Source organism: Phascolarctos cinereus, unplaced genomic scaffold (assembly GCF_003287225.1).
Source record: "Phascolarctos cinereus isolate Bilbo 61053 unplaced genomic scaffold, phaCin_HiC Scaffold_4;HRSCAF=312, whole genome shotgun sequence".
Lineage (NCBI taxonomy): Eukaryota > Metazoa > Chordata > Mammalia > Diprotodontia > Phascolarctidae > Phascolarctos > Phascolarctos cinereus.
This window is the reverse complement of record NW_027555847.1, coordinates 663,211,128-663,230,059: the sequence shown is the minus strand read 5'-3', so window position 1 is coordinate 663,230,059 and position 18,932 is coordinate 663,211,128. Positions and strand designations below refer to the sequence as shown.

At 40.2% G+C, this 18,932-nt stretch overlaps 1 protein-coding gene across 1 annotated transcript in view; it reads left to right on the top strand.

Moving 5' to 3' along the window:
- Positions 1–18,932, top strand: part of CATSPERD (catsper channel auxiliary subunit delta) — a 76,278-nt gene that overhangs the window by 5,778 nt on the left and 51,568 nt on the right. Inside the window, exons 3-5 of the mRNA XM_078151816.1 lie at positions 699–812; positions 3,910–3,993; positions 8,843–8,993. Coding sequence (XP_078007942.1) covers positions 699–812; positions 3,910–3,993; positions 8,843–8,993 — 349 coding nt within the window. The remainder of the gene's footprint in view (positions 1–698; positions 813–3,909; positions 3,994–8,842; positions 8,994–18,932) is intronic.

Sequence of the window (18,932 nt, the reverse complement as noted above, 5' to 3'; positions counted from 1 at the left end):
GGACAAAGATGGAGAAGCCATTCCAGGTATAAGGGATGGAATGAGTATTAGGAGAGGACAAGAAAAGAATGGGGAACTGAGGGTAGTCCAAAGTATAGGAGATAAGCCTGGAAAGTCAGGCATTCAGTAAACTTTTATTAAGCATCAATTTATTAAGCACTAAGCTAAATGCTGAGGGTACAAAGAAAGTTAAAAGACAGTCTCTACCCTCGAGGAGTTCCCAGTCTAATGGGGGAGACAACATGCAAATAACTATGTATAAGTGGAGGCCAGTATCATTGGACCAGAGAGTAGGCAGTGATGGAGAAGGGAGAGATATAAGGTGTAAGAAGACTGGGAAGGTGGGGGGAGGGGCAGGTTATAAAGGGCTTTGAACAAACAGGATTTTCTATTTGATCTTGGAGGTGACAGGGCACTCATGGGGATGAATAGGGAAAGGGACATGGTCAGGCCTATGCTTCGAGACTGATCATGGAAGGCTTCGAATAACAAAATCACAAGTTTATAAATTAGCCAGTAGACAATGGGGAACCCAGGAAACTGAGCAAAAGGATCAGTGACATTAGGAGATTACTTGGGAAGCAGCATGAAGGATGGCTAGAGAGAAGAGATACATAGAGAAATAAAGCAACAGAATGACCCAATATTAATATCATACAATCATATCTTATTTTCCTCCAAATAACTTGTCTTTTCAGTCTATAAGTAATCTTATTTTGGTATATGCCATTGGAGGTCCTGTATCTGACGCTGTCATATATATCTCAAACAGTCTGGGATTTGATTTCGAAGAATTAAGCTTGCCTCAACTGGTATGTTAAATCTGGTGAGAATTCAACTTAGTTTAAAATCCACAAACATTGATTACTTGTTTATTATGTGAAAGGGGCACTGTATTAGGAATTGGGTGTTAAAAAAAAAACAAAACCAAAACAGTCTCTTACCTTAAGGAGCTCACAGCTTAATTGGGAGGAATAGGATATATGCATTATTAAATAATTTTTTTGTTTTCAGTGAACAAAAATCTGTTATTTCTTCCTGGTATCTCTCCTACTCATCGTAGGGAAGGGGGCAAAAAACTTCTGTAACAAATATGCCTGGTGAAGCAAACAAATTCTTGAATTCGTTGTGTCCAAACAGCATATTGCACATCCTTTCACAAAAACAGAGCACGTGTCCCACTGGAAGGGGCCAGACAGAGTAGGTCCAGCTTCATGGGCCATCCTCTAATCTAATATCTGTTACTCTCAGAGGCAGCCAGGTGGCAGAGTAGTTAGAGTGCAAGAGTCTGGAGTCAGGAAGACCCAAGTTTAAATTTGGCCTTTGAGGCATACAAGCAAGTTGGGAGAGAGAGGTGGCCAAAAGTTATGAATGAAGAAGAGCTCCAAGTTCGGCCATTTGGGAGGGTTATCCAAATGTATGAATTGTTAATAAGTTCATAATAGCTCATCAACCCTCCAGGTGACCTCTAGCCACCAAGCTGGAAAGGAGACTGCCTAGCTGGTTAAATTCCCATTAGCTCTATTCCAGCAAGATACAGCTCTAGGGGTCAATTATAGATTTTGTATAAAGAAAAAGTCAAAATCAACATAAAACACAATTTAAGGAAATGTAGGAAAATAAATCATATTAAAAATGCCTAATGATTAAGCATTAAGGATGGGAAAGGTTTAAGTTGGAGAGAATTTCCTCAGATCTTAATGGGTAGTCATCCAACAAGTTTGGTCTGAATTCTTTGATTCCATAAAACAAAAATTTGCTTTGAGGCCAACCTGCCACCCTTAGTCCAAAGTCCTATGACACACTCCACAGAGTATCTGTGGGGCTCAAGCCATCTTTGTCTTTCATGTTTCTTCTCCACTCCATCTCTCTTAGCGTCTTATGGAACATGAGTCTTTAAAAAAACATCTCCTTCCATGCTGCCCTGCTGTTTAACATCCTCAATCATTCTCAGTCTTACCAAGGCAGTGAATGGCTGCTACCAAATGTTTAGCTGGGGCTCAAACTCTTAGCCTTCCCCTTCCCTTGTGAGACAGTTGGTTCTAGGCCTAGTTACCTGCATGTATATGTTAAATGACTGGAGAAGTTAACCATTAATGTGTAAACAAAAGACACCCCTCCCACTCTGGGAGACCAAATGACTCAATTTAAACTACTCCCCACTGGCTCTATGGTTAAGGGAGTTGGATTCATAGCCCACCTCTGACTCTTTATTTGTGAGCTTTAGACAACTCACTTAGCTTCCCTGAAATTCAGTTTCTTCATCTTTGAAAAGTGAGGGTTGGACTAGATGGCTTCCCTTTCAACATTGCTCTGTTTGTCTTTTTCTCCTTATGAACTTCTGCCTTCTTCTGTTTGTTTTTAATTATTTATTGAAGCTCTATCTTCCTTTTTCTTTTTTTCTAGTATTACTATCAGTACACATCCATTCCCAAGTCTCTGCCCCAAACAAGAAAAACCGAAGTTCTCCATTGCAACCAGTAAGAATAATCACACACACACACACACACACAAAAACCCGAATTCACACGTTGTGTCTAAAAATGTAGGCACGATTCTGTACTGTTAGTCCATCATCTCTGCAGTGGTCCAGAATCAAAATTGACCATTGCAATGACCACAGTTTCCAAATCTTTCATAGGTGTCTTTCTTTACAATGTAGCTAGTAGATAAATTGTGCTTCTAGCTTGGGTCTCTTTATGCTCCATCAGTTCATATATGTCCTATGAGTCTCTGAATCCATCCCTTTTGTCATTTCTTATTCTCAGATTCTCAAATGGATCTATGATCTTAGAGATTCAGAAATCCCCTTCAGTGATGTAGATCACAACCCATCTATGGCTGCCCATCCTGTGGGACAGTGTCTTCCTGAAACCAACATAAGGAAAGCTTTCCTTAATTTCTCTGTACGTTGTAAGAATACTGAATTGATCTCCCTGGCTATCCACGTGTTATCCCTTGCTCTGGGCTGTACATGATAATTACTTTATCCACCAAAGTTGTTTTCCTTTACAATATTGTGATCATTGTATAAATTGTTCTCCTGGTCAGGTCACTTCGTACAGTATAGTTCATATAAGTTTATGTAAGTTTTCTCAGGTTCTCTAAATCAGTCCCTTTTGTCATTTCTTTTCTTTTCTTTTTTTTGTTTTTGCTAGGCAATGGGGTTAAGTGACTTGCCCAGGGTCACACAGCTAGTAAGTGTTATGTGTCTGCGGCCAGATTTGAACTCAGGTACTCCTGAATTCAGGGCCAGTGCTCTAACCACTGCGCCACCTAGCTGCCCCACCTTTTGTCATGTCTTACAGCACAATAATATTCCTTGTTCTTTTATATTTGCTTCAGTCTCCTTTAAGACTTGAATAGAAGCTGAATATCGATGTCCCTTTTCTTGATCAACTTAGTCCACTGATACTATACCTAAACTGATATTTCTAATTAAAAAACTTTTTATGCCTATCTAATATTTTTGAGCTATCTTTCTCTTCCAGGACCATATATGTACAGAAGGGTTTTGGGGTCTGGGTTTTTTTTTTATTCTCTCAAATGACAGTGTCATAGTCTTTTTCTCACCTCTCTTATCCCCTTTTTCAGTTTTAGTAAGATAGCTGAAGGCCTTCCCAATCAGTACCAAAATTCTTCACTACCTTACAAATAGTTTTATGTATTCCTTTGCCCTTCAGCAGTTCTGTTGCTGGAGACATTCTATTCTTTCCTTCTATCAATCTCACTTGTTTTAGTTGCTGTATTTTGTGCTTTTATACAAAATGGAGCCTAGAGATGAGATTTTACTTCGTTTTAGCAGATTGGGAAATCTAGAGTTAAATTATAAGTGTTAGTGCATATAATTCATGCTTACGCCCTTATGCAAATACTCTTCAGTCATTTATTCTTTAATTTTTCATTTAGAAACTTCTTGATGGAACCTTTGAAGGTATCTTCTTCTTTCATTCCATGTCCAAGTTTGGAGTGCTCTTGAAGAATGGTGATACGGTGAGTCTCTCTTGATCGGAAAGATTCATTTGAATTGGACTCATTATGTTGCACCTGTACATTTGTTTCATGTTAACTTTTGAAGGATGGAACTTGTTTTGGCCAGATTTAGTATGCCAATATAACCTGTGGCCATGCGCTCCCAGCCTCTGGAATCACATGGGCTGGCCCCAATCTTAGCCCTAAAAGATCACTATTTCTTTAGCTCATTATGTCCCCACCCAGAATTTACTCTTGGAAAATCTCCAAATACAGCTTGGATCTAGTCCTTCAAGGATGTGAGTAAAAAGGGGCCCAGATCCCATGGATGTACTCAAGGTAATAATGTAGATGCAGAGTATAGAATAGCCTTTATTTTGCCTCAAAGACAATGCTCATAGGAGGCCATGAACAATTGTGGAAAACAGGACTTGCTACATGAAAGGGGCTGGAACACAATACAATCATTCTTAGTTCTTGAGTAAGTAGTTCCCATGGTTGACATTTCTTGGACCTGGGAACAGTCTCTCAGGTCTTAAGAGTTGTTGAGCCTTGTGCTTGTTCAGCGAGGTACATAATCAGCGTTAGTGTGGCAGGACCAGGAGTGCAGTATCTGGTTCAGTTCACTTAGTGGTTACACAAGAATTTCCTTATCTTGGGCCTAATTTCCAGGTAGCAGTCAAATAAGGGGAGTAGACTAGAAAAAGTCTCTGGAAAGTAACGATTTTTACATTTGTATTCCCTGTACTTAACCCAGCACCAGACACAAAATAGGCACTTAAATACTTGTTGTTGATTGACTGATTTCAACCTGGAAGACCTGACTCCTCTAAAAGTATTCAGTGTAATTCTTTACTCTTCAGTAAATCCTACTTTCTATTAGGATCCTAAAGTCATTTAGTAAACATCTATTAAATGCCTTCTATGTGCCAGGAGCTGTGCTAAGTACTGGGTATACAAAAAAGGGTAAAAGGTAGTCCCTCCTCCCCAGGAGCTCATAGTCTAATGGGGCAGACAACTTGCAAACAACTCTACAGACAAACTATGTTCAGGGTAAATTGAGTATGATCAACAGAAGGAAGGCACCAGCATTAAGGGAGAACAGGAAGGACTTCCTAGAGAAGATGGAATTTTAACTGGGGCTTAAGGGAAGCTAAGAATGCCAAGAAGGAAGATGAGGATGGAGAGCATTTCATGCTTGGGGGACAGCCAACCAGTGGAAAACATCTGGAGTCAGGAGATGGAGAATCTTGTGTGAGGAACAGCAAAGAGGATGGTGTCACTGAAGAGTGATGGTGGGGAGTGAGGGGGTACCAAGAGGGGTGAAGGCCTAAGAAGACTGGGAAGGTAGAATGGGGCCAGGTTATGAAGGGCTTTGAATAATAAACAGAGGATTTTATTTAATCTGGAGGGTGATAGAGAGACACTAGGGGGTAACGTGGTCTGACCTGTACTTCAGGAAAACCAGTCTAATGGCTGAGTGGATGATGGACTGGAGTGGGGAGATACTTGTGGCAGGCAGACCCACCAGGAGCTATCGCACTATTCCAGGCCTGAGATGATGAGGGCCTGCACCAGGATGGTACCTGCATCAGAGGAGAGAAAGGGTTATATTGGAGGGAGATTTCAAAGGTGAAGTCAACAGGCCTTGGCAACAGATTGGATATGGGTGGTGAGAGAGAGTGAAGAGTCAAGAATGACACCTAGGCTCCAACCTCGGGTGTAATTCTTTATGGATTCCAAAGACATTTGTTGTACAGGTAAAGGTTATAGAAACCTGATTGTACCAAGTGTGGTCTACAATTCACAAAGTAGTACTATGCCTTTGTGTATTTTACTTGGCCATTTATCTGGATCAGGAGTAGGAAGATTTGGTTTTTTTTTAAGAGGATATCAGCTATGTTTATACTGTCGTTATGGGATTCTAGAAGGAGGCCAGAGAGATGCTGTTACCACCATATTTCCCTAGCTCTACTGGTCTAGAATTTCAATGATGAGCTTGTTGAGAAGTGGTCAAGGGAAAGTGGGAAAAACTGGCCCACATTTCCTAAATTCACATGTGACCACTTGACATGGTATGGAGCAGGCCAAAAGGTGGTATGAGGCCCCCTCACTGGTATTCCAAGATGTGGCAAGAGCTGACCAATCACAGGCAATGAATCCAGGAATAGCGCCTAGGCCACTAGTAAGAAGACATAGAGACGATGGCTTTCCAGATGTTGAACAAATACAGAGCCATGACAAAGACTACATTGTATCATGGGAAAGAAATTTCCTTCTATGAGGGAAGTCTATTTGAGAAAACAAATGAAAATTAGAGGATTTCTTGGTTAGCACAGAGGATCAGAATTGAGATAGCCCTGCTTCCTCTAGCACAGTGTGAATGCTCAAGAAGTGATTCATTCATTCATTTATTCATATATTCAAGCAATCTAGTCCAGTTATCCCAAAAGTCAGTGCCAACGGTACGGTAGCCATGCATTGGCCGAGGGTCTGTCCTATTTGTCTACCCACTTGTCTCTAAATTCCCCCATCTGAGTACTACAAGTAGTCCTTTAATCATTACATCAAAAGAATCCTTGTTTCTAGAAGGGCAGAGTAGGAAGATACCAAAGCTACCACCCAGTCCAATGCTATCAGCTGACAGATGAGGAAACAGATGGAAAGTGACTCGCTCAAAGTCATAGTCAGTTGGTGGCAAAGGCAGGACTTGAATCCAGATTTTCTGGCCCCCATTTTAGTGCTGTTTTTATACTGCTGGGTCAGAGGAGGTACATTTCTTTCACACCTCTTATCGTGATGACCAAAGCAGCTCAACAGGGGTGGGTGTTCACCTCCCACTGACATTACCTACCCAGAGCTCAGCTATAGCAATGAAATTATATTTCTTTTTAGCTAAGTTTTGGATCAACTTTGGAGTACTGGTTGGTGAAATACAAATGACAGGAACTTTGAGAGAAAGTGACCATGACATCTTAAGAGTTCTCAGGACCAAGGAGGAGAATGCTGGGCAAATTTCAAGCAGTTCAGAGAAAAGATTGGCCTGGAACCATGGCCAGAGACTGCAAAAGAGAAATGACTCAAGGAGAATAGGAGACTTTCAAAAATGAAATTCTAAGTATTCACAGTGAGGAAGAAAATGGGAAGACATCTAAAGGGAACCAGTGGCTGTATAATGAGATTGTATTTTAAAAGAATGGGCCAAAAATGGAAGGAGATGAATAGAACTAAGGACAAATACAAACACAGTCAGTCAACAGTCATGTATTTAAGACTTTATTATGTACCAGGCATTGTGTTAAGTACCCACAACACAAAGAAACAGTTTCTATCCTCAAAGAACATATGCTCTTTTCTCCCTCCCTCCCTTCCTTCCTTCCTTCTGAATTCCAAATTCTCTCCCTCTCTCCAGACCCTCCCCTAGCAATATGATACCCATTATATATATGGAGTCATCTAAAACACACTTCCATATTAGCCATGTTGCAAAAAGAAAAGAAAAAGTCAAAAAGTGTGCTTCAATCTGCACTCAAAGTTCATCAAGGAACATATATTCTTTTTGGGGATACAATGTGTACATTATTAGGTACATACAAGATATGTGCAGAGTAGATGGAAGGTAATCTGAGAGGGGAAGTAGAAAGTAGAATTTAAGCACGGCCTGGCTCCATCACGTAAAAGAACCTTTCTGAACTTCATTTATCTTCTGCATAAAATGTGGAGGGGAGGAAGCAGTGTGTCACAGTTCAGAGTCATCCTTGGAGCCAGGATGATCTGGCTTCAAATCCTTCCTCTCACGTGTGCTGGTTGTGTGACCTTGGCTAGGTGTGTCAATGAAACGCTCATGAGGTGCTCTAGCCCACAGGTGTCAGACACATGGGCCCACTGCAGGCTGCCCACAATACTCCCAGTGAAATTGGGGAATAGCTATGAGAGCTAATAACTAACATTTATACGGCACTTACCATGTGCCAGGCACTGGGCTAGGGACTTTACAAATGGTATCTCATTTGATCCTCACAGCAACTCTGGGAGGGAGGTGCTATTATTATGACTATTTTACAGTTGAGGAAATTGAAGCAAACAGAGGTCGAGTAACTTGCCCATGGTCACATAGCTAGTAGGTGTCTGAGGCTGGATTTGAACTCAGGCCTTTCTGACTCTAGGCCCAACACTTTATCCACCTTGCCACCTAACTTCCCCCAAAATAAGTAAATGAGAATACAATAAAATAGATAACATTGCACTTTAAAACTAAGTCAATAAGCAGTGGGACTTACCGTCCTCATGCATGGATTAGTGGCCCCTGTTTGACACCACTGCTCTAGGACCAGACATTGTGGAGAAGGTGCTGACCTACCTATATTGGTGAAGAAGTTTCCTTAGGGGGAGCTCCCTCTCACTAATATGTAGCAGGCATCTTCCCTGATTTGCCATAGGTCTCTGCACCATCTCTAAGTAGTTACAATATCCACGTAACAGGGTTATTGGGGTAGGGCAGCCCTTCGTGTAGCAATGACTAGGGGGAGGGGATGAAGGAACTCAGGAAAGCATACTTAGAGAGCTCTTCTCAGTCACTCCATGTCCTCTCCGACTTCTAGTTCACAACGACAAAGATCTACAGGAAATTTTTGGCCTTAGACAATATCGCTCCCTCTCCTTTTATTTCTGCTGGTTAGTCACCTCAGGCTGCCTTAGAAAACTGGGGAATTCCTGGGGAGAGCCTGTGCCTGGGTCAAGTGCTTTCCTGCCAGTAAATGGGTGGGGATGAGCCTACCACATTCTTCCAGGTTGTGTTGACTCTCATTAATGTCACCCAAATTTGATGATTTTCCAAAAACAACCAAGATTCTGTTTTTTTTTCTTTTAGGCAAGGTTTGCTTATATAGAACCCGCAAAAAATGAAACCTGGGGATTGCCTTTTCACATGTCAAGACGTCTTCACATGCTAAATCTTCCAGGTTTAAAAGGGTTTTTGATTTTCTGGCATGAGCATCGCCTGCTGTTCTCGCATAACAGTGGTGAGTACCATAATAATAATCTTTTAAAATTATAGGTTCTTGGTAGTTGCCATGATGACTTTTTTTCTAGAAAGAAAAGAACCCAATGAAATTCAAGAAGAGTCTCTGGTGACATCTCCTAAGCACATTTTTTTTTCTTGACTGACTCAATGGATTGATTTGGTAGGTGATGACACAAGCAAAGAGAACCAGTATCTTCCTAAACCCAAGGATCTGGAATGGCTAAACAATTTCCTTTATGTTGGAAATATTTCAGTTGCTAATGAACAAATGACTTTAGTATGTCAGAGAAATGCAATTCAAATGAACAAGCATTTAATCAGTGCTTCCAATGTGCAAGACTGTTCTGGGCCGTGGAGAAATAAAACAAAAGTAAAACTCTCTGGCAGTGGCACCTTGCCTGGTTGTGTGACCCTATTAATTATTGAGCCCCTGGAGCTGTCACTCTGGACTGCCATTTGTTATGTGCCCCACTGAAAGCTCTAGAATCACAGAATCTGAGAGTCGAGAAGGGCGTGGGCAGCTATCTTGTCCAATCGTGTTTGCATGAAAGTAACACCCACTCTGACGTTATCAGACAGGTGGCCAACCACTCTGTGCTTGAAGAGCTGCCGGGAGGTTGAACCTGCAGTGGTCAGCTAGCAAGACTTCCCATTCCACTTTTGGAGAGCTCTAACTCTTAGGAGGGTCTCCTCATATCCACCTGGAATCTACCTCTTTGATTAGACAGTGAGCTCCTCAAGATCTCACAGGGAATACCTGTTGCCTATCTTTGTGTCCCCAGTGCCTGGCACAGAGTAGGCATTTAATTATTACTGCTGACTGACTGACTTCTGCTGAAGGGGATGTAGAAAAATTGAGACACTAATGCACTGTTGTGAACCAGTCCAACCATTCTGGAGAACAATTTGGAACTACACCCAAAGGACTAGAAAACAATACCACTGCTAGGTCTGTATCCCAAAGAAATCAAAGGAAAGGGAAGGACCTATACATGCAAAAATATTAATAGCAGCTTTTTTTGTGGTGGCAAAGAATTGGAAATTGAGGGGATGGCCATCAATTGAGGAATGGCTGAACGAGTTGTGGTATGTAATTGTGATGTAATAGCATTGAACTATAACAAATAACAAGGGGGATGATTTCAGAAAAACCTGGAAAGATTTCTATGAACTGATGCAAAATGAAGTGAACAGAACGAGGAGAACAATGTACGTAGTAACAGCAGTACTGTAAGAATGAACAACTGTTAAAGCTATTCTGATCAATAGAATGGTCCCCCATGATAAAAAATGCTACCTACCTCCTGAGACAGAACTGATGAACTCTGAAAGCAGATTCAAGCATATTTTTCAAACTTTATGTTTCTTGCTTTTTATTTTTATTTTTTTTTTGCAATATGGCTAATATGGAAATATGTTTTGCATGACTTCACATGTGTAATTGATATCAACATGCTTGCCTTCTCGAGAGATTGGGGAGGGCCAGGAGGAAGAGAATTTGGAATTCAAAAAAAAATGTAAATGAATGTTAAAAATAAAGAAAAAAAATTTAAAAAGGAAAAAAACCATTTTAACTCAAGTTCAAAGCTCATTGGCATGGGACTCTTTCTTTATTAGTGGAGATCAGTGCCCACTTACATGAGGTGTGGGACAGCGTTGTTGGGAGCAGAAGAGATGAGGGAAGTCTGGCTTTTCTCTGGGTATCTTGAGTCTCTTTGGGGCAATTCTGGATTCCATCTTCAAGAGAGATGATGGATGATGCCAATCCCACCTCATGTTGCTGAAGGGAGAAAAGACTCTGGGAAGAAACCAATGTAACAGGAGTTGGCAGACCCCATCATGTCCCTAACCCCAACTTGTGACACTGGAGACCTCAGGGAATTTCCCCCGTGTGTGAGATCAGAGACATTCTTGGTTAAGCTGACTTATATTGCTCCCAGTGAGAGTGCTCCTCCACTCTGTATTGTCTGGTATGTGTTTTCCTATGTATACTTTCTCTGATTTCTGTTTTGCTGTCAACTTGGATAAATAGGCTTCTTTGCTGTTTGTTAAGGGTGTGTTCATTGTGGATCTGGTATTTGGTGAGGAAGGGAGTCAGGGCTTATATAGAGAGTTTGGGGCCCTCCTTTCTCCATTAATGACCAGTGATCAGAAGTTTAGCTGGAACCTGAAAACTACATCTCCTAGACTAGTAATATTTAAGGGAGGTGATAGATATAATTCTAGTTTGGTATCCCCTCTCTGTGAGGAGACTAGAGTGGTTAGCCTCTGCCTTCTACTTCCTGATTCTTCTCCTGGCAGCAATTAAAGTCTACCTTGAAGAATATTTATAGCAGCTGTCTTTGTGGTGGCAAAGAATTGGAAACTCAGAGGATGCCCATCAACTGAAGAATGGCTAAACAAATTGTGGCAAATGAATGTAATGGAATACTATTGTGCTATAAGAAATGATGAACAGGGTGATTTCAGAAAAATCTGGAAAGACTTTAAATGAACTGATGCAAAAAGTGAATGAGTAGAACCAGGAGAACATTATATGCAGTAACAGCAATATTGTACAACGATCACTTATGATCAGCTTAGCTCTTCTCTGCAGTACAGTGATCCAAGACAATTCCAAAGGATCACAGCAAACACACATAGTCCAGCACCACAAATTTCCACATAGGCCATACCCCCAAATTCATACCCCATTGTGGTTCTTAAGTCTGTTACCTCTCTGGCAGGATGTAGGTGGCATGATTCATCTTCAGACCTTTGGATTTATGGCTTTCTAAAGGAGGGAAACAACATGTAGGAAAACATATACATTCAAGATACATGAGAGTAGGTGGAAGGTGACCTTACAGGGGAAGAAGGCAATAGCAATTGGGAGCACAAAGTGCACCAGCAAAGGCTTCCTCTAGAAGGGGACGTCTGAGTTGAGTTTTAAAGGAAGTCTGAGGAGGTGAGGAGTGCATTTGGAGCATGGAGGCAGCCAGTACAAAGGAACGGACACTGGAAGTGGAAGGTTTTTTGTGAGAAACCATGAGGATGATTGTAGAGTGTGTGGAGAAAAAAGTAGGAATTTAGGAAGGGGCCGAAGTCTGGCCAGCTCTCAGTGCCAGACAGTGTTGTATTTGATCCCAGGGGGAAGGGAACAGAGTGAGCGTTTATAGAGGGCCTCCTGTCAAGTGCTTTGGTCAGATATTATCTCATTTGATCCTCGTAACAACCTGGGAGGTGGGGGCTGTTATTATCCCCATTATACAGTTGAGGAAACTGAAGCAAACAGAGATTAAGTGACTTGCCTATGACCGTAGAGCTTGGAAGTTTCTGAGGTCCGATTTGAACTCAGGTTTTCCTGATGTCAGGCCCAGTGTTGTATTGACTTCTTTTTGCATGGTATGTTTTCCCTTCAAGTACCAGAGAATTACTGGGGTACTTGTCTTCTTAGTTAGACTTTGACTTTTATAAATCCCTCAGTAGGAGCATATCAAAATCAGGACTACAGAACCACCTCATGTCTATGACAACCTTTTAAAATGACTTCCCAGTTTTTTGGCTTATGGCCAGGATTCCTTAGCAAATTATTGGCCTTGCAGAAATGCCAAAACCCAATGAACCCTCTATGCACAGGTAGTCTGCAGCATATGGAGGTATTTCCTCTTAATGGAATGTCTTTCTTCTCAGCACGAGCTCCCCACAATATGAAGGCAAGCCCCACCATCCAAATTCTGATTTGGCCAAGATATTATTACATCTGCATATTGCTCCTAATCTTTTTTTTCTCCCTCATGAGAATTGGCTTGGTGTACTTGAACTGTGAGGACGTTATTGAGTGCCTTACTTTGCATGGCCTTTGGCAGAGAAATCTCCTCGAATAGGTGGGGAAAGCCATCTATGTCTGTTCACAGCTCCTTGTAACTGCTCTCCATGCTTGGTGGCAGTGAAACTACTCCCTAGAGTAGAGTCTGCGAGCTTGGTAGGGCTTGTGACATGGGGCCTCCACCTAAGGTGGCAACTTTGCATTTCTAATTTCAGAAAGCTACGTCCATGTAAATACTTGCGTGTGTGTGTGTGTGTGTGTGTGTGTGTGTGAATAAATGGTACAGTGTTTTCCTTCTACAACGAGTCCCATTAAGTTTGCCTAACTTTCCACTAAGATGCCACTTACAGCTGTCACCCAAACCAATAGGTACATTACACGTGAACATCTCAATAGAGCTGCATCTTTGTTCCTTTGGAATTTATTTCAGAGGTCAAACTGGGCTTATCTGAATTGATCTACTTCATGGGGCTGGCCAGCAAATGGTCACCAAAGAGGAAGATGATTAGGACAGGCAATAGGTGAATAACTAGTAGAAGCAGGCTACCACCATGGAGCTTTGGAGCAAAGCCCAGCAAGAGAAGCGCACACTGTCCAGAATACACACACACACAGAGAGGCGGTGTTCAAGAAATGAGACCTCTGACAGTGGCAAAATCAATTGGCTATGGATTCAAGAGGGAGATCACCGACAATCAAGAGTTGGACTACAGAGAGGAGAGGACCTTGGGAATCTCTCTGAAAATTCTTGTGCATCAGGGACTTGCCCTAGAACAAGCTGTGTAGGATTTACTGGCCATTAACGAGAAGCACATTGGTTGGGGCTCACAGACTATAATTTTAGGAGTGGATATTTGCACTTATTCTCCTAGAACCAAAGTCAGCAGCTCCTCTTTGAGTTGCTGGGATTGATGAATGAATAGAAGGTGATAAAATGGAGGCAGAGTATAGACAATCCCTTACTTTTTTTTTTGCTAATGAATGAAAAAGGAGGTATAGTACCATAGAGAATAGAATCTGTAAACTATAGGCCAGTGAACTTGGCTTTGATTCCTGACAAAATCCTAGAACATATGATTAAAGAAATGATTACCAATCACCCCCCAAAAAAGAAGGAGCGCTAACCAAAAGTGGGAAGGACTGCACCGGAAGGTATTAGTCTTCCACTTATTTAAGGTCTTCCACTAGAGGCTGGACAGCCATTTGATGAGCATGTTGTGGAGGGACTTTTGGGAGAGCAGGGTTTGGATAAAACAGCCACAACATCTCTTCCAGCTCTGGAATCCAGTTCTTCTTTGGTAATAGGCTGAGGAGATAGTAAGGTCAAGTGAATTCTCTTAAAGATGGAGATGTGGGTATGTTTTCAGGTTGCACATTGTTTCTAGTTTAAGGTTCCTAAAATAAACTGCTAATCTTTTCCATTTATTCTGCTCAGATTTTAATACTTCATGGATTTTGTGTATGTTTTGTATATACTTAATTTTTTCCCTTGAATTTCTTTTTTTAAGTTTTTTTTATTTTAAGCTTAAATACACAAAATTAAAAAAAAATTGAAACTTAAATACAAAATAAGAAAAGGAAAAAAAAGCATTGCCACGTGCACTGCAGAACATAAGAGAAGATTCAAAATATACAGCAATAAATTTCTATTTCAAGAAAGCCCATATCATTCCCCAGTTAATAAATGGTCAAAGGATATGAACAGGTAGTTTTCAGAGGAAGAAACCAAAGCTATCTATAGTCATATGAAAATGTGTTCTAAAGGGATGAGAGAGGATGATACTCAGAGAAGAAAGGGAGAGATAGAATGGGGTAAATTATCTCACAAAAAAAAAACCCAGAAAAGTCTCTCACAGTGGAGGGGAAACAGGGGAAGGTGAGAGGGAATGAGGGAATCTTATTCTCATAGGATCTGGCTTAAGGAGGGAATAACATACACATTCAATTGGGTATGGAAATCTGTCTTACCCTACAGGAAAATAGGGGGAGAAGGGGACAAGAGAGCAGGGGGGTGATAGAGAGGAGGGCAGATTGGGAAAGGGGTAATGAGAAGTAAATACTTCTGAGGAGGGACAGGGTGAAAAGAAAGAATAGAATAGATAGGAGGGCAGGATAGGATTAAGGGAAATAGAGTTAGTTTTTCACAACATGTCTACTAAGGAAGTGTTTTGCATAACTGCACATGTACAACCTATATTGAGTTGCTTGCCTTTTCAATGAGGGTGGGTGGGGAGGGAGGAAGGGAGAAAATTTGGAACTCAAAGTTTTAAAAACACATGTTTTAAAAAAATGTTTTCACATGCAGCTGGGAAATAAGAAATGCAGGAAATGGGGGTACAGAAGTCTATCCTGCTCTACAGGGAAATAGAAGGGGAAGGGGATAAGAGAAGGGAGGGGGGAGAGATAGAAGAGAAGGCAGACTAGGGGAAGGGGTATTCAGAATGCATGCCATCTTGGGGTGGGGGGAGGGGTGAGAAATTTGTAACTCAAAAACTTGTGGAAGTGAATATTGAAAACTAAAAATAAATAAATTTATATTTAAAAAAACAGAGAAAGAAAAAAAGAAAATGTGTTCTAAATCACTGTTGATTAGAGAAATGCAAATCAAAACAACTCTGAAGTACTACATCACACCTATCAGATTGGTTAACATGACAAAACAGGACAATGATAAATGTTGGAGAAGATGTGGGAAAATTGGGAGAATAACGCATTGTTGGTGGAATTGGGAAGGGATCCAACCATTCTGGAGGACAATTTGGAACTTTGCCCAAAGGGTTATAAAATTGTGTATACCCTTTAACCCAGCAATACTACTTCTGGGTCTGTATCCCAAAGAGATCATAAAAATGGGAAAAGGACCGACATGTCCAAAAATATTTATAACAGCTCTTTTTGTAGTGGCAAAGAATTGGAAATTGAGGGGATGTCCATCAATTGGGGAATGGCTGAACAAGTTGTGGTATGTGAATGTAATGGAATACTATTGTGCTATGAGAAATGATAATGGAACACTATTGTGCTATGAGAAATGATGAGCAGGCAGACTTCAGAAAAATCTGGAAAGACTTATATTAACTGATGCTGAGTGAAATGAGCAGAACCAGGGGGACACCGTTACACAGTAACAGCTACGTTGTGTGATGATTGACTGAGAGACTTAGCTCTTCTCAGCAATGCAAAGATCTAAGACAACTCCAAAAGACTCATGATAGAAAACGCTTTCCCCATCCAGAAAAAGAACCATGGAGTCTGAATGCAGATGGAAGCATACTATTTGCTTTCCTTTTCCTTGTTGTTTTGTTTTATTGCTTCATTCTTATGGTTCCTCCCATTAGTTCTAATTCTTCTACATCATGACTAATGGGAAAATATGCTTAATATGAATGTATAAGTAGAGCCTATATCAGATTGCATTCTGTTTTGGAAGGGGGGGAGAGGAGAGAGAGGGGGAGAAAATTTAAAACTCAAAATCTTAGGGAAGTAAATTTTGAAAACTAAAAATAAATTAATTATTAAAAAAAAGAAAGCCTATATAATAAATACTATGCATTGTGTTCAGAGCTGCCCATCTTTTCTTTGCTTCCTTGTAAGTTTTCTTTTGTCCTTTGCTGTGCATTTTTTACATTGTTCTTTTTCCTCCTTTCTCTTATAATTAGGCACAGATATATTTATATGTACACACATATATACATATACATAAATACACACATATGCACATACCTACATGTATACACATATACACACAAAAATATGTAGACATATATATATATATATACACATCCATACATACACTTACATACTCAGATATTTAAGATATCTATAATCAGATTTATGTTTGTGTGTATCTCTTATTTCCTATCTCTCCTGATTCTTCTACTTTACTTCTACCCTGCTACCTTGCCCTCTTTTTACTTAACCTACCCCGCCCCCCCATCCCTCTCTTGTCCTCCCATTCTTATTGAACACCCTCTGTAGCATCCCTTATCCTATTTCCTCATCCTCCCCTCTAAAAATTCCTCCTTTCTCCTCTCTCCCCTCCCTATCCCCTTAGCCTTTTATCTCTTTCTGAATTTAGAAGACTTTTATACCCATATATATTTTTCCCCTCCCTGGGAAGTCTGGGAAAGAAAGCATGCACTCAAAATGAGTGGAAAATGACATGATAAGACAAGGATGACGAGGACTGTCTTGTATCTAGTACCCTTGAGGTTGGGACTTCCTGGTTGCATATGGGCACGGGAAGAGTGAAAGCTACAGAGACCCAATTGATACTGAGTGGTTTCTTTCATGAAGCAAATTGGCTGTGGCCTGAGGCTTGAGTTCTAAAACAGCAGGACTGCCAAGATCACTCTGGACTGAGAATGGCCAGCTATTGACAGTCTGTTTGGCTGGTAAGGAGGTTAAAAAAACCCCAAAAAACAACGGTGCGTTCTTCCCTGTTATAACACAGAGATACAATCCCTGCATTTATTCCCTTTTAAAAGTCAAGGGTGTGGGCCCAGGAGCTTCCCTTTGCTACCTTAAAGATCTTGGAGGTCAAGAGGAAAGAGGTTTAATAAACAATTGGAGGCAGATGGCTCCATGTAAAGTGCTTTACTTTTTCTTCCCCCCTTCTATTTTGCTATGTTCAATAAACTTTGGGATTATAATAGGCTGAATATGTCAAGTCCTGTGAAAATAGCAGGTCATGACTAGAAAGGGAAGAGCCCAAATAATGGGGAGAATGTGAGACATGTTAAAGTTGTGCATTAGATTTCATAGATTTAATTTTTTTAATTTTATAAAATATGTTTATTTTGTTAAATATTTCCCAACTACATAAAAAACTAACATTCATTTAAAAAAGTTTTTAGTTCCAAATTCTCTCCCTCCCTTCTGCCCCTCCCCCACCCCTTTCCTTCTCAGGCAAGCAATATGATGTTTATTGTACATGTGAAGTCATGCAAAATATACTTCCATATTAGCCATGTTGCAAACGAAAACACAGACAAAAAAAAACACAAGAAAAATAAAATGAAAAAAGTATCTTTCAGTGAATGTTGAAAACTAAAAATAAATTAATTTAAAAAAAAAAGTATGCTTCAATCTGCCCTCTGAGTTCACCAGTTCCCCTCTGTAGGTGGATAGTATTTTTCATCAGGGGTTCCTTGGAATTGTCTTGGATCATTGTCTTGACTAAATGGCTTTCTGTCACAGTTGATCATCCTTACAATATTGCAGTTACTATGTACATTGCTCTCCTGGTTCTGCTCATTTCACTTTGCATCAGTTCACAGAGGTTTTTTCTGAAACCACCCCACTCATCATTTCTTATAATACAATAATACTGGATCACAATTACATACCACGGCTTGTTGAGCCATTCCCCAATTGCTGAGCATCCCCTACATTTCCATTTCTTCACCACCACAAAAAGAGCTGCTATAAATATTTTTGTAGATAAAAGTTCTTTTTCCCTTTTCTTTGATCTCTTTGGGATATAGACCTAGCAATGGTATTGCTGGGTCAAAGGGTACACACAGTTTTATAGCCCCATGAGTATAGTTACAAGTTGTTCTCTATGGTTGGATTGGTTCACAACTCAATCAACAATGCATTAGTGTCCCAATTTTCCATATCCCCTCCAACATTTGTGATTTTCCTTTTCTGTCACATTAGCCAATCTGGTAGGTATGAAGTGGTATCTTAGAATTGTTTTAATTTGCATTTCTCTAATCAGTAATGATTTAGAGCATTTTTTTCATGTGACTATTGATAGTTTTGATTTCTTCTTCTGAAAACTGTTTATTCATATCTTTCAACCATTTAGCATTTGGGGAATGGCTTGTAATTTTATAAATTTGGCTCATTTCCCTATATATTTGAGAAATGAAGCTTTTATCAGAGAAACTTACTGTAAAAATTTTCCCCCAGTTTCCTTCTAATTTTGGCTACATTAGTTTTGTTTGTGCAAAATCAAAATTATTTATTATACTTTGTATGATCCTCTCTATCTCTTCTTTGGTCATAAACTCTTATCTATAGAGTTAACATTCTCCCCTAACTTACTTATGATATCATCTTTTATGTCCAAATCACTTATCCACTTTGATTTTATTTTGGTAAACAGTGTAAGATGTTGGTCTA